At 39.2% G+C, this 16,009-nt stretch overlaps 1 protein-coding gene across 2 annotated transcripts in view; it reads right to left on the reverse strand.

Annotated features, from left to right (window-relative positions):
• Nucleotides 1-3,898: 3,898 nt before the first annotated feature.
• Nucleotides 3,899-16,009, reverse strand: part of fibcd1 (fibrinogen C domain containing 1) — a 177,575-nt gene continuing 165,464 nt past the window's right edge. For both annotated transcript variants that reach the window (XM_004074532.4, XM_011481524.3), the window contains 2 exons: nt 11,402-11,581; nt 3,899-7,110 (listed from right to left, as the gene is read on the reverse strand). In XM_004074532.4, the coding sequence (XP_004074580.1) occupies nt 6,845-7,110; nt 11,402-11,581 (446 nt within the window). In that variant the 3' untranslated portion in view covers nt 3,899-6,844. The remainder of the gene's footprint in view (nt 7,111-11,401; nt 11,582-16,009) is intronic.

Here is a 16,009-nt window from a genome sequence, read left to right on the forward strand (position 1 = left end):
AGCTGAGTAGCTTTTGTAACTGCATGACAAACCAAAATTGTTTGACTTGTTGAGGGGAGGATCCAATCAAAAAAGAAGTGTAATTTGTTTGGATCGCGTCAGAATGTGGACAATTTCTTTGTTTGTTTTTTTCTCTGTAAATAAAAACATTAAATAAACATACTTTTGACTTCTCTTTTACATCACATTTATCTATTCAGTGGTCCTTTGCTATATCGTGGTTCAACTCAGTGTTTTGTCGATTTTTTAAGTCTTACTTTTATTCTGAAACTATTGTCCTGTTTTTAAAAATAAAACAAAGGTCCAACTGTTTACTTGTATGAACATCTTATTTGAAATCAAATTCAAGCTTAATTTAAAAAGCACTTTCCATGCAGCAGAAACACAAACTGCTTTACAGATTTAAAACAACCTCCTGACCTTTGTCTACTGTTGGGCGAAGGCGGGGTTTATACTGGACACGTTGCCAGCTTGTCGCAGGGCAAAAATCACTCCCATACAGAAACATGCACTCCTAGGGACACTTTAGAGTGACCAATTAACCTATGAAGCATGTTTTTTGGACTGTAGGAGGAAGACAGGGTGCCCAGAGAAAACCCATGCATGCACGGGGAACATGCAAACTCCACACAGAAAGTCCCCCGCCAGGGTGCCAACCAGGGCCTTCTCTCTGTGAGGCTAGAGTGCTTCATATTATCTAAAAAGAGTAAAATACAAAAAAAAAAATAAACCAGATATTTATTATTAATGAAATGAATAGACCTTAATGGGAAGATAAAATAAATACGCATAAAACAGTAAAATGAAAAAATAGGTAAAAATGTTTAATTATCAAATAAATATGAATGATTTTCAGCTAAAAGCCAGATTCAAAAGGCCAGTCTTGAGTCTTCTTTTAACCCTTTTGCTATGTTAGATGACCCCACTCTTACATTGGCGTGTTCTCCCTACCATGACAAAGGTGGATAAAGGTGGAAAGATTTCATGTAATCCATGGACACCAGTGAAGATCAAAATTCATTGAAGAAAAAAGGTTCAGCGCACTGTCTAGTAGTGGGTCTAGATGACCCAACTCCCAACGTTAAAGTGCCTAGGATAGCACAAGGGTTAAAAACATGAACAGTCTCTGCTGCCCTGAGGATCTCTGGGACGCTGTTCCACAGATGAGTTCCGTATTAACCGAATAAGGCCTTGCCATAAATTTTGCTTCTAACTTTAGAAAGAACCAAGAGAACTGGACCAGAGGACCTCAGGACCCTACTGTAAAATCATATCAGACAGATGAGGACCCGGGACCATAAAAATGTTTATAAACCAATAAAAGAACTTTCAAATCAATCCTGAATCACAAATGGAGCAATGCAGCGATTTTAAAATGGGTGTAATGTGTTCCTGTCCTCTGGTCCTTGTCAGCACACATGAGGTGTGAGTTCTGCAGAACTGCAGAACCTTCGATGCTTACAGAGTCATTTGGTCAAGTTTTTTATAGATTATTTAGAAAAAGTATAAATAGGTCATGTTTATTAAATCCAGAACTGCCTTGGGTTATACAAGAAAAGAAAAACGGGAAACTGTATCGTGAGAAAACAACAAACCGCTTTTACACAACAGATGAAAATATTACATATAGAAACCCTGCCATGAGTCAACGAAACAGACAAAGCCAATTGGCAGAAGTGGAAGAATTGAGGGCACTTTTGCAACTTCTTTAAGAACTGAGAGGACAAGCAGAAGTCATTTGCTGCAAATCAAACGCAGTTGAACGAATGATCATCAGTGAGTGTATGATTCTCTGGTGCGCTCAAGTGTGTGTTAATTAAATACAAAGGAGGACAGACATCATCAATGATCTATCAGAGGAAGGCGTTGCTGCTACTTGTCAGCCGGAGAACAGTCGAGAGCACTTCAAAACGGTTTCAGATCCATAAATTCATAGCAGAAAAGGTTAATCAAGAGTCTTGTCCCAGAACAGGAAGTTTCAGAGAAAAAGAAGAGCCCAACTGGTAACTTTGACGATAAATATATTAATAATATCAGCCCAACACATTTTTCTCAATTGTAATAACCGCACATCAAAATTTACTGCTTGTAATAATGTTTCAAACACCTTGCATGAACAAAAAGAATTGTGAATGATTTAAATTGATTGAAAAGATGATTAAAAAATGTAAATACACCAATAACTTGCCTTAACATCCAACCACACATGTATCTTCTGATCCCCTTTTGGGAACAGCTCACCAGTCTATTGGTGGGCCACACACTCACATTTACACCAAAGGGACACTTTAGAGTCTCCAATCAACATATAGTTTTGGACTGTGGAAGGAAGCAGGAGTGCCCGGAGAATGCCTACAAATCTAACAAAATTATTTAATAGTGTTTTTTTTAGGCTCAACACACCCAGGTTGTTCAGTCTTACTCATTAGTAATGTTTTAAAGTGAGATTTTTTTACCTCGACAACAGAAAAACAGTGTTCATATTGAATTCATATTGAATTAACAATGTCACTGGAGAGTCATATTATGAGACAGGAACTAAAGTAACAATATCATATTTTATTCTTTTTAAAATTTTATAAAATGTACTTAATTGTGTGAAGTTTATTTTGAAAAACCTTTTTATATACCAAATACACAGTTTTGGTATATTGTAAGATCACAATGCAAGTTAAAAGAGCAAAACCAAAAATAAAAATATGTATATATCATTTTGAAAGTCAAAACGAAAATTCCAGAAACCAAAACACAATTCTAAAATAATAAAAAAAAGGAGCGTAATGAAATTGAAATGTTTAGGAAAACAAAAGTAATTTTCAGTACTAAAAATGACATGTTAAAACAATTAAACACTTGATTGAATGCTTGATTTTTTTTCAAATGCATCTTTAATGTCCATAGTTTTATGATCGTATTTTTAGTTTCTTCTTTTGTTTTGTTTTTTAACAATTGGTTTTGATCTCTGAAAATTACTTTTTTTTACTTGTTCATGGAAACCGGAAAAGGTACTGTGAGACATCACTGATTGGATGATGACATTTGTCCATCATTTCAACAGAAAGTCATTTAGCATGACGCGATACTCGTAAGCTCCTTTCATTTTTATTAGTTTTTGGACATTGAAGAAGTATTTCAAAAAATCTCAAACAGTACAAATCAAAAGTCATCGTCAAATCAGCAATTTCCCTTTTCTGGTTTCTTATTGTGTTTTATTTTAAATTCTGGAATTTACTTTTCTTTTCTGAAACGTTTCATTTTTATTACATTTTCTTGTATGGACTTGTGTTTTGGTTTCTGAAATGTTGTTTTAATTTTTAAAATGATTTGTTGTTTTTGATTTTTTTTTTTTTTTTTTTTAACTTTCATTGTGATCTTTAATATGTTTTTGCATAGAGTGAACTGTTGGTATAATTGGCACTTTAGGGCGATTGTAGTTTGCACATTACTGCCTCCCACAGGTAGAATTTTTCTTAAATCTATACTATATATAATTTTGTTTGATAGTTTTACCCATAACTTAATATAAACTATGTATTTTTATGAAGTTGATACGCGAATTATTGAGAGAAACAGCTTCTCTGCAGTTTGGTGCCCAACAATTAGAGCATTTTCCCCAGCATGCATTGCACAGGCTGTTCAGCAGCATAAATTAAAAAAAAAATACTACTTTGTAGTCGACTGCTTTTGCTTTGCAGCCTCCATCCAATTAACATGTCATCTGCAAACATGATTACACTTTATGGCTCCAAAAACATCTTTTCAAAATCCTGCAAATTCTAAAAAAAAGAAGAAAAAAAAAGAAAAAAATCTTCCTTTCAACACATCAGAATCATACATCAGAGAACCCTTCTGCATGCCAAAAACCACGCACTCATACAAAGAAAGATGACACACTTCATTATGTTCTCCATTTATAAAATGTGAATGTTTATTAAATGTTGACAGGAACATTAAAACACAGTATCAAGATTCAACAAAACCATCTATAGCACTTTACTGAAAAAAAAAAGGAAAAGAAAAAAAAATAGTTAGTGACGGAGATGAGAGCGGGAGCAACAACGAGGGGGGAAAGGGAGGGAATTGGAAGCTGCACAAAAAAAGTAGGGATGTTTTAGGAGCCTGGGAAGAAAGGGGGGATTAGAAGTTGAAGCTAAGGCAATTAGGAAGGTACACACTAAGAAATATAGAAGGTTTGGGAACCTGGGGCATCGATAAGACGGGGCCTGATGCTCTGTAATGAGTAAGATAACTGGGATTGATTAAAGCCTCTGATTTCAGTCTTTTATCTTCTTTTCCAGTGGAGACTTAGCAAGCTGAAGCAGGGAAAGACTGAGCGACTGTAAAGGCATTCACTCAACCGGAACACAGAGAGGGCTATGGCAAATAATACATGTCTGCACATTCAAATAACAAGGGGCAACAAAGCCTTAACACATACAGTGTGCACATTGTGGTGTGGCTGTGAACAGTTGGGGAGTGGGTTTTACAGGCGCAGTTCAACACAGTACCAGAGGGTGGTGTCCACTCTAACGGGATTCACAATCACAATAAGTAATAGTTCGTTAGAATAATGTAAATCTCTCTGTTATCAACACAAACAGCAGGGAAAGGCGGGTTGTACATCACATTACTGGAAAAAATCCACATTTGAGACACATTCAGCCTCCTGTGTGTGCGCGCACAGAGACGCGCTTGTGCAGCCCAACATGTCAAGCAGTGACACACATTCGCACCTCCCTCCCCCCGTGTGAGGTCCTACCATTCCAGCTCAAGAAGCTGGCAGAAGCCTCCAATGCGATAGCTCAAACTCTGTGCCATGGTAGCCTCTGTAAAGTTTGTCCTCCGAGACGCCTGTGCTTTGATGAAAGGTTAAAAGTTCACGCTGACGCAAAACCCTCACAGCAGCTCGGAGGTGCGACGTCATGCAGTCCTGGGCGGCGAGAGCGCAGCTGTGGTGACTGTACTTCTGCACAAACCAAAAGCTGCATCCTTGTTTCATGAGAACTTTCCAGAAACCAGAAAGGACCACTACTTCTAGACCGGCAGCTAAAGTGCCACAAAAGTTGGAAACAGCTTACATTGACACCCCCCCGAAAAAATAAAACCATTTTTTTTTTTTTTGTGCTGCAGATTTGAAAGAGTGTGCTTCATCCAGCCGTCAGAGCAGCACACCTTGTCGAGGAAATGTTCTTCTTTTGAGTTTTGTCCGTGTGCTTAAGCCGTTTCTGTGTTTTAGCATAGTATGGAACGATTCACATGCTCCAAAAGTCATACACTGTACAATAAAATCTGCAGATATTTTAAAGCTTTTCTTACACCATCCCAAAAGAAATCATTGATTAATAAAAGAAAACCACCTTTTCTTTTTTTAAACAATACTTTTTCTCATTATTGTTATCTTTTTTTTTTAGCTTTAGGCAATCCCGACTTTGCTGTGACACATAGAATCTACTAAGAAAAGAAAAAGAAAGAAAGAAAATTGGTTCAGAGCTTCAAATCCTATTTGACAGCAACTTTTACCGTGTTTGCAAGACAGCAGAAAACAGTGTCACACAAGAAAATCCCATAATAAACCCACTGGAAAGGAGAATAAAACTTTACAGAAGACAACAAAAGAGCTTGAAGCAGAGGATGTCACATCTTCCTAACAGGTTTGGCTCTTTTGTAGTCTCTTTCAAACCGTCTCCTTTCTAATGCAGAGCGTAGCTTCCATGCTGGGTTATTTCCCCAATTATTTGGATGGAGTGAAAGTATGCCGGCTGTGCATCGTTCTGTTTGCCTGCGCTCGGTCAAGACGTGTGTCTGAAGTCATAACAGGAAGCTGATGGAGAGTTCTGTCTGTCTGTCTGTCTGTCTGTCTGTGGGAGACGCAGACTTTCAAACGCACACACCTACTCATGCAAAGTGCTGGGTTACCATCTGTGAGAGTTGCATGAATTGGCCACTCCTCAGCTGGCAGGCAGATCAGACAAAGTGCCCAATATGCTCCCTAATGGCCCAAGTCAGATGAATAAGATCCACCACTTTCTTTCTGCCCCCCCCATTTTCATCCTTTTTGCACCTCCTTTTCTCTCCACTTCCTCTCTGCCCTTTGATGCTCCGTCTTCCCCTTTCTCTGACCAATTGTACTCCTGACAGCTTGTTTCTTCATTTTTCTTTCTCTCGTTATCCGAGGCTCTCTCTGCACTTCTTGCCACTTTCCAGCTGGGTTTCAGTCACACGGATGAAGGATAGAAAATGGAACTGGATATTGCACCGCCGTGCTTTCCCCCCTCTTCAGGTGAAACTTCCGAATCAGTACCTCCTGCTTGTACTCCGAGAAGGGCGAGCCATATTCTGTAACGTGATAGGCAACCCTGTCACAGCTTCTGCTGCGATGGACAGTGAAAAGAAGACCAGCTACATGCCATGTCAGCACAGATGGGAGGTCAAAATCACACACACACAAAAAAAAAAAGAAAAAAAATCACTTATGTGTGTATGTGTGATTTTTTTGGCCAACGCTGATCCACCAAGTCAGCCTGGATAAAGCTGGCCCTGTGGACAGAGAGCTCTGGGATCTGATGATCTGATTAGCTTTTTTTTGTCAACGGAAAGATCCAAAATGAGGGCATTAGGGCCAAACATGTTTTAAAAAAAGGGGGATGAAGGCAGACGGGGTGAGTAGTTGCTGACTGGTGGAAAATTAGAAAGAGGAGAGACACCATGAGGCAAACTAAACTAAATCCGAAGAGGTCCTTTTCTGTGGATAAACATCAAGACTCCATGTCGCTGTCAGAAATTGTTTATAATGTTTCAAAAAATGTCTTCTTTACTCTTCTTTTTTATACCTCTTCTGTCAGTTTTATTTATTGTCAGGGTCGCGGGTGGGGCGGATCTTCATCTCAGAGAACTTGAGGGAATATTGCCAACCAGTCCAGGAGGACCACTCGATACCGTCAGCGTAGGACGTGTGCTGGCCGCGCAGGTACTGGCCGTTGAGGTTGGATGTGTGGCAGTTTCGGTACCACCACGCCCCATGGTAGAAGGAGGCGCAGTTGTTCTCCGATTGGTCGTTGTCTCTGTCCTTGGTGGTAAACTTCATTCCATTGTGCTTCAGAAGAGAATCACCTGTAAATGAGACACAAAATGTAATATGCAAGAATAGAAACCAAGACAGCTAAAGCATTTGTACATACAACTATACCAAAAAAAATGATTGATTGGCTTTTCAACGGTTCAAAACCAGAACAATTGCTTCAGTATTGACATTTTTTAAATTACCAAAATCCTTTACGCAATTAACTCCAATGGATCTCCAGAAGATAACAAATCTTCAACACTTTACAGTAGTGAAGTGTTTACGCTATCAACGTAAACCAGTGTATTTTGAGGCGGAGAAAAGCGGTTTTGTGCCATTCTGCAACTTTTTACTAACTCATCAGAATCCACTGGAATTACATTAATTGCGTAAATAGTCAAGAAGTTACAGTAGTTCAAAAATGTGTTATTATACTGTCACAGGTTATCTGTGAATCCTTCCAACCTGTGAAATTTTCCAACCCACTATCAATGCGCATCCGCAGACTGAAATTACGTCATAATTTTCAGCTTTGGCGACCGCCTGTATATTTGTGCTACCTGAAGGACATTTTGCCCAGACACTTGCTGTGTCTGCAAATGTGCAGGCACATGAAAGGCAGAGGAGGAAGTTGTCATGATTTGAATTTGTTGTCTTGTTTTTGGTCCTTGTTCTGTCTTGTTTCTGTTTCCTGTTTTATTTTGAAAGTCTCCTGTCTTGTCTGTTTTCTTGAGTTTTACTTCCTTTGGTCCCCATCAGCCCTGATCGTGTCCACCTGTGTCTTGTCTGCCCTGTCTGTATTTAAGTCTTGTCTCTGCCTTCCTCCTGTGTTGGTCCATTACCCCTGTTAAGGTGTTCATGCCTTGTTCCTTGTCCCTCGCCATGCCACAGTAAGTTTTAGTTTTGTTTTGTCATCCTGCTCTGCAGCGCTTTTTGTTTCTATTAAACCCCTTGCCCTTGAACCGTGTGCCTCCGCCTCTGCATTCTGGGTCCTACCGGCTTTCGAGCCACCTCACCGTGACAGAAGTGGTGTGTTTGTCCACTACAAAAGAAGCAGGCAATACAGAGGGAATAACAATAAAAGCGGGGGGAATTTAAAAATGATATTTACAGTAACTTGCTCTATTGTCTATCTGGTTGTCCACTTTCTCTCTTTGTGTGTGTGTGAGTGAAGGTAGGTATTCCCAATCAAATCTTGGCTGAGAGGTTCAGTTCCAGAGACTTTTTAATAAAAAAAAATGCAGGATTACACAAACATACATTAATAGATTATGTTTTTTTGCTGAAACATGTTAAAGAAAACAAAGAGGGAAATGGGATTTTCTGATAAGGTAGGACAATTGGATGGTTATATCTAACATTTTGTGCTTCGGGTATGAAACTCTCAGGAGGTAGGATACATTATTAGAACATCGGCGACAGCTCCGGTGTAAAGGATCAAAATATGAGGGTTATCACTCCAGGATTTTTCCAGCTGTTTGTGCTTTGTTAACTTTTTGCAGTTACTGAAGCTTGGTGGGTTAAAGTTCGTTAAGTCATTTTTACATCTTTTATTGTTTAAGGAGAATACTAAATGTACAATAGGGTAAATAATAAAAGATCAGATGTTTACACTTCATAAATTTACAATATATCTTTGGTCAATTTTAGGTTCCACTACAAGTGTTTTAGAACCTCTGTTGTACGCACAACACTGTCAGTGTATTTATGTCAACAGATGGAATTTATAAGGAAGTTATCAGATGGTCTGAACAGATTTTTTTTAATTCAGTCCCAATTTTTTAATGATGATATAGTTAAGAGCAGTGACTCCAGGCTTTTGGTCCCATTTCTATTTAGTTTAAATGGGAAATGTGATAGAAAAATAACATCCCATGCTTGTAAATGCTCCATGTGCAGTATTGAAGCAAGGCCAAATTTAAAATATGTGTAAAAATAATAAGTAAAAAAACAAAACTCAAATAAAAGCCTTGGAAATCCTTAGACAAGTCGTATTCACCAGCGGTTTACTTCAAAATGGCACGACTTTTCAACTAATCATTAAACAAACGGAGTCATGAAGAAGAATAAAAAATAAAGCTCCATAACTATCAGGGGTATTTCTTCCTTCTTTATAAAGCAGGAGGTCAGACAGCTTTACAGCCAATTCATCCCAGATTCTGTTGTGACCTTTATGTCTCATAACAAGACATTCCCAGTGGTTTCATCTTTTTACGTCTCAGTTATTGAATGTATTGAAGCCGACAAAAGAAGACGTACTTATCTTGACTTGATCACATATTTTGGACTTCAGTTTTTACAGTTTAATTTGTAAAAGCCTCCACACGGCAAAGGTGCAACAAGTTAATCATGACTTGGATGTTTGATCCGACCAATCGAATTGCTAAACAGGAAGAATCTTCAAACCTTTTCAAGATCTTTCACTGGGGAATTCTCATAAAGGAGAAAAGCTTTAGGACTATTGCTCTAAAGCTATACACACAGGGCATGAGAAGCGTGTTGAAGAATGTGCTGAACGCTGGTTCTTGAACACATTTTTAGTGTTCTGTGTTCATACTGGGATGTCGCTACCCGGTACTAGTGCATGAACTCAGTTGGAAGAGGCTTACAGATGTTCAGGGAAATATAAAGTTGGAATAAGTGAATTATGTCGCAAAGGATTTCAAAGCGTAGGCTTTCCATTATTCTTTCGCTTGTTGCTTTATCCCGCCCTCGTATTCAATTCAATTCAATTCAATTCAGTTCAATTCAATTTTATTTATGTAGCCCAAAATCACAACAACAGTCGTCTCAATGGGCTTCATACAGGTAATTGTAAAGTGAACACAAAATCATAATTCCCAACCAATGACTGAAGAGATTAGATTGCATGGTTTTGTTTACTAGCTTTGGTTGAATACAGAACAAAGGCAAGGTTCAGGTCTCCATTGGGACCTAATTAAGTGGACTTGGTCTAGACCAACAGACTTTTCCAGACTGAATGCACCCTAAAACTTGTGCTTGAAAGTGTTCGCTTGAACACTTGTTTCTGAGCTCAGTATGAACGCAGCATGAGAGGTCTAAAAGCTAAACAAAAGTAACATGCTTGCATGTTTTGGTTAACACCAGAAGTTTTTGACAAATGGATGTGAAAATTCTTGGCATGCACTGCAATACCAACACTCTCCCCTCCAAATCCTCTTTCATCCAAAACTCTTTTGCACTGGGACGCCAAGTAAATAGAAGGACAAAGCTGTGAACAGGATGAAAGCCACCAGGTGATGGCTAAGAGCCTGTAAGGGGATCAAACAGCCCTTAATTGCCAAGGATATAGCTGCCCAGCACCTTACTCTCTCATTCTGTCCCACTCTACTTTCCATTTGGCATCACTATGGTAACCACTCAGTTGGAAAAATAATTTGACAGGCATGTCCGATACTCCTGTAGTGTGCTGTCTGACATTCGAAGTATAGAGATAGTGGGCAAAAAAAAAAAACATCTGCAGAGGAGTAACAGCTCAATAGTGTCAACACATGGATGTCTAGAGACAAAAAACAGCAACAACAGCAGCGCTTAAAGGCTCATTTAAAAGGTGCTGAGTGTCACCTTGACGACTGGGGGCCGGCAGTCTTCTCAGATGCCCATTAGGATCCAGCTGCTCCCAGTGCAAATGAGCACCTGTCAGCTGATCATAGGGCAGCCACAGAGGACAGTGACAAAAGTGCATCTAACAGCAGCAATACACAGGGGGAGGCAGCATGATAGCATGAGCAACTGGGAGAGTTTGGATTTCCTCAGTCCAGTAGAATTCAGGCAAGGCGGGATTATTGCCGGACCCACTGAAGGTAAAATGTTTTCTTTTTAAGTTGTGTTTTCCCACCTTGATTGCTTGGCTATCTTTATCCATTTCTTCCTCACCGAGTGGTTTCCTGCCAGCTCACCTCCTTCCTTTCCACCCCTCCTTAACCATGCCTAATATCTCATATATCTGCCCATTCGCTGTGTTTTCTCAGTGCAGCGTTCCCCACAGGTTCTTTAAATTGCTTCTTCATTTCAGCAGCAGCTTTTTGTTTACGCTGCAGGTCAAGCATCGCAATTAATTGGCATTAATTTAATCAAGGTGACAGGTAAGTGGTTTGGATCTGATTGTTAGAGCGCAGCTTCTAACCACGCAAGTGCCTGCATGGTTTGACAAGTGGAAACACCTTCTGCTGCGCAAAAATAACATTATTAAACAGGCTGGTAGGACATCTGGAGTTTAGCTCCTCTGCTGTTTTAGCAGTTCACTGAAGGAAAGTAGAGCCCAGCAAAAAAAAAAAAATGGGTTCAGTAATTAGAAAGTTTACTCAGTGGCTTAGTTACCTGCATTGCCGGAGTAATCGCCAACGGTCAAAGGGTATCCATCATCATCAGGGTCCACCGAGAAGAGGCCCACTCCAAAGGTGCCATACTGGGCGTATGCTGTGCTATTTTCAAAGTCTTCCAAGTCGATACGAAGCTCATAGTTGGCCTGGATGGTCAGTGCATGGATCTGCTTTAAGCCTGCATGCAAAAAGAAGACAGAATAAACCATTAGATCACCCATCTGTATCTTCTCAGCTTCTCATCCATCCATCCATCCATCCATCCATCCATCCATCCATCCATCCATCCATCCATCCATCCATCCATCCATCCATCCATCCATCCATCCATCCATCCATCCATTCATTCATCCATCTTCTGAACCAGATAAGTCCCTTTCAGGTTCACTGGGTTGCTGAAGCCAATCCAGCTACCGTCTCTCCCAGGGAAACAAATTCCCACCCAGAATTTCAAATCTCCAAATAACCAATGAGATATTTTTTTGGATAGTAGGAGGATGCCGGAGTGCCTAGAGAACACCCACACATGCATGGGGAGAACATGCAAACTCCACACAGAAAGGTCAGAGCCGGGGTTTGAACCTTGCTGTGAGGCAATGCAAAACTTCACAACAAAAACAGGTGAAGAAAAGAAAACAAAAAAAAAAACTACTGCAACAGTATTTGTTTAACTTTAAGCATAATTATTTATTGATAACTAGTTTCTTGCAGTGGTGGACATTTAGCCTGGCAAGCCTCACCCCTCATTACACATTGCTTGCACACAATGGGGGTCTCGTTTCCAAACTAAAGGGAGAAGAGGTAAGACAAAGCTCATGTTTTTAGTTTCATTCCAAATTTCATGCTGGAGACTAAAATGACACTGAAATTTCAAATTGTGTTAAGATGAATACCGTCCAGAAAAAAGTTGTCATAAAAAAATCTCATATTGTCCTATAGTAGAGAAACATTATTATAGGCTAATAAACCATTGATCCTCTCCACTAGAAAAGGTCAGCATATTGCTGCAAACCAAAAAGGTTTGAGTTTGAAGAGGAATAGAAGACTCTTTGAGGTGCAGACAATTCCCAACCATGTTTCCTCCACCACCATGCATCATTTGGAGAGTCTGTGAAGGAAGGCCATATTTCAAACAATTTGAGTGGTCCCGTATTACCAAATTATTTGTCAATAGTCATGTTATGTACATTTTGCTTTGCAAAATAAGCTGTACTCTTTGCAGCAAGAGGCATTTTAGTTCCAAAGCATCAGATTCATAGGTAAAATCTTATTTTAAACTGACCAATAGGCATATATTGGATAATAAATTATATATGCAATATGGTAGAGCCTCCATGACATCTGCAATGTCTAAGGGTGAATTCAGACTGGACACATTTGATCTGCTTTAAGTGAACCAGAGTACGTTTCCCCCAATAATCCGGAACACATTTTCAGTCTGAATACGACCAAGCGGACCCTGGTCTGGGACCAGGAACCGCTCTCTGACCCATCTTTAGAGGTTGTCTCCGTTCGTTCCTAATAGGACTGAGCTTTGGTGCGCTCTAAGATCCCTCAATCTGAATACAATCTGTTCCTGGAACGGAACAACTGAACCAAAATCGGCCACTGTAGCCATTCATCAAGTGATGTAAACAAAGTATAAATATAGCAACAGATGAGCTGCGGACAAATGTAAAGCAACAATTGTCATGTAATCGAATAGGGAAAAAAAACGGTCTAACTGCTACTTGTTAGAGCCTTTATTTTAACACAGCCGAAAACTCTGCTGTGATGTCATCCTAAAAAACTACAGTGTAGTTCCTTAACAGAATTCTCTTGAAATAGTGCTACAACACCACAATAACTCTCATTGAAATGTGATTGGATGAATTCAGACTCAAAACAACTTTTAACTTGATACAAATTGCTTTTTACTGTTTTTCCAACAATTTATATGTCATAAATACGTATCAGTGTGCCGTCTGAGATGTCTTCTAGTCATATATAACGTTTTAATGAACTAACCCCGAGACGGGCTACAAAGCGCAGGACTTCCATGACTTCTGTCTCTAGTTGCTTTGCCCCCCCTTGTAATTCCTAACCAATGAGGGAAGAGATTTTTAGTCACAAGGTTTTGTTTACAAGCTCCGATCTGTAACAGAATGGTCTGCTTAATGACAAACACAAGGTTCAGGTCTCAATCCGGAACAAAGGATTTTTCCATTCAGAACACACCCCAAGTTACAAATTTATCTGTAGCTTTCACATCTTTCAAAAAGGGCTTTAAACCAAATTTTCACAGTTGTTTTTTTTTTTTTTTTTTTTTTTACCTTTTAGTTCAGTGTTTTTCAAAAATGTCTCTGCTTTGCACATGTAGGTAACATAGTTTTCAAAAGCAGCAATACCTTTAATTTTAAGGGGAAGACAAGTTGTCAAATTTGTTCTTGGCACTGACCCATCCGCTGGGAGAAAGCTGAGTTTAACCCCTTGATCTAACCCCTTAATGCTGAGTGTCAAGCAAGAAGGAATTAGGTCCCATTTTTAAAGCCTTTGGTATGACCCAATTTTGAGTTCGAACATACAGCATTACCACTCTACCACTAGGCCATTGAGCTGCTTTCATAATGAATGTCAATAGACATTTCAGATAAATAATTTTGGCTCATCACCTGATTTAGAAATCAGTTGAAAATAAACTTGCATTTTTGATTTCCAAGAAAAAGTATCTAATATCTTTATTCTTCTTTCCCTTATGTACAACATACTTAGTCTACACTAGCAGTGAGGCAGTATACTTGAAATATACTTTTTATATACTATATATGTCAATATATTGTAATCTTAAAAGTTAGTATACTTTCTACACTACACATACATGGTCCATAGTAGACTTGCCACACTTATACTCAGGTGCTTACTATACTAAACTTCAAGTGTAATACTTTTTGCTATGGGTCATCTAGCAACTACTCTAAATTTCTTTGAATGTTTTGCCAAAACTAAATTTAACTTAGTAAATGATGAAAAACACAAAAACATCTTTTAAAACAAGGAAAAAAAGATCAAATTTGCTGCAAATGCGTTTCCTACTCAAGTTTTATGTTTTTATCTTACTGTTTTCTACGGAAGCCAAAATTGGCCTACCCTACTTTTTTTGACAGTGTTGTCATGATAACGACATCCACTATCACGTTATCACAAGAAAACAATTTTCTTTTTGTCATAATAACGAGATAACAAATTATAGCGTCCCTTACCTGCACTAAGACGCTGAGACGTAATCTGTTTTAAGTCTCTTTATGTTTTGGTTACAGCAGGCCGTAACCACCGCCGTATAAAACCGAAACGCTGCACAAAAGTTGATTTTTTTTTTTGTTGCTGTCAATTTTTGATCTATTGGTGGAGCTACACTCTACAGACGCCTTAATTATGTCTCACGCACCAGCCCCCCTACCGTTATTTCCATTATTAGCCAGTAACTGAACCCCATAAGACCAAACCTCCGACAACAGGTTGAATGACAGAACCCAGAGCCACAATGACTCTGTGTGTTGCGTTCACTGAGCTCCGGACATTGGCAGGACCAAAACAGCCTCCCAGCCCAACTCAGTCTGCTACAATAAGTTGTTCATTTTCCTACTGTCCTGCAAAAAACAAAGCAGTTTGTCAGAAAAAATGTCCAATACCAGAAGACCTTCTCATATAATAATTGATCATTTTAATCATGGTCTAACTCTAAAACTGACATCGTCATTTGAGGAAAAGGTTGGCCTGGCTGCAGCTGCGCAGGCGGATGTAGTTCAAGGATCTTGCGATTGTTGAAATTGTCAGTTACAGATGATGCATGAGAGGTGTAGGCTCGAATGACTGTGTATCACCTGACTTGGTCTTTTAGGAAAAACATAAGAAAAAACGTATGAAAAAAAAAAAGGTAGCGTAGGCCGTTTTCGTGGTTTTCCATAAGTTATAGCTGTATTGTACTAGTGACCACTGGCTAATTTTTAAGCATATGTCGGACTCGACAATTGTCTGTTTGCTGTTTCTTTACAGAACTCTTCGAAATACATATTTGAAATTCTTTTAGAGCCCCAGTGTAAAGCAGACAGCGCCTAAGGCTAAAGAGGTTTCCGTCTATTCTTCCTGGCTCCCTCCTGCTCTGGGCGCCCCCTGCTGTGTTGGAGTGATGATGCTTCCTTGGGCAGCTCTCCCCCTCCTGGGTTGATCAAAGGCATCATGAAGCAACAGCGTGTCAAATGTAGAGAGGCAGGAAGAGCCCTACCTGAGTGTTGGAACATCTGGAAAATGAAATTCAAACAAGTAAAAGTTGGCTTAAAAGCCCCAAATGCACATTGATGTGCAATCCATGAGGTTTTTATTTGAAAAAGTAATATATATATATATATATATATATGGATATATACCTATATTTATATACATATCTGAGAAGCTTTGTGCACACAGAGAAGCTTCAAAGGCTTTAGAAATGAAAGTTGGATTGAGTGCGTGTAAAGCATATGCAGCAATTTGTAGTTTTGCATGTTTTCCATTGTCTGTCCTGCCACGAGTCTCACTATGAAAGAAGACGGCATGGAGGACTGAAATTCAATAAATCTGAGTGCTGTCA

The sequence above is a fragment of the Oryzias latipes genome, chromosome 12 (assembly GCF_002234675.1).
Source record: "Oryzias latipes chromosome 12, ASM223467v1".
NCBI lineage: Eukaryota > Metazoa > Chordata > Actinopteri > Beloniformes > Adrianichthyidae > Oryzias > Oryzias latipes.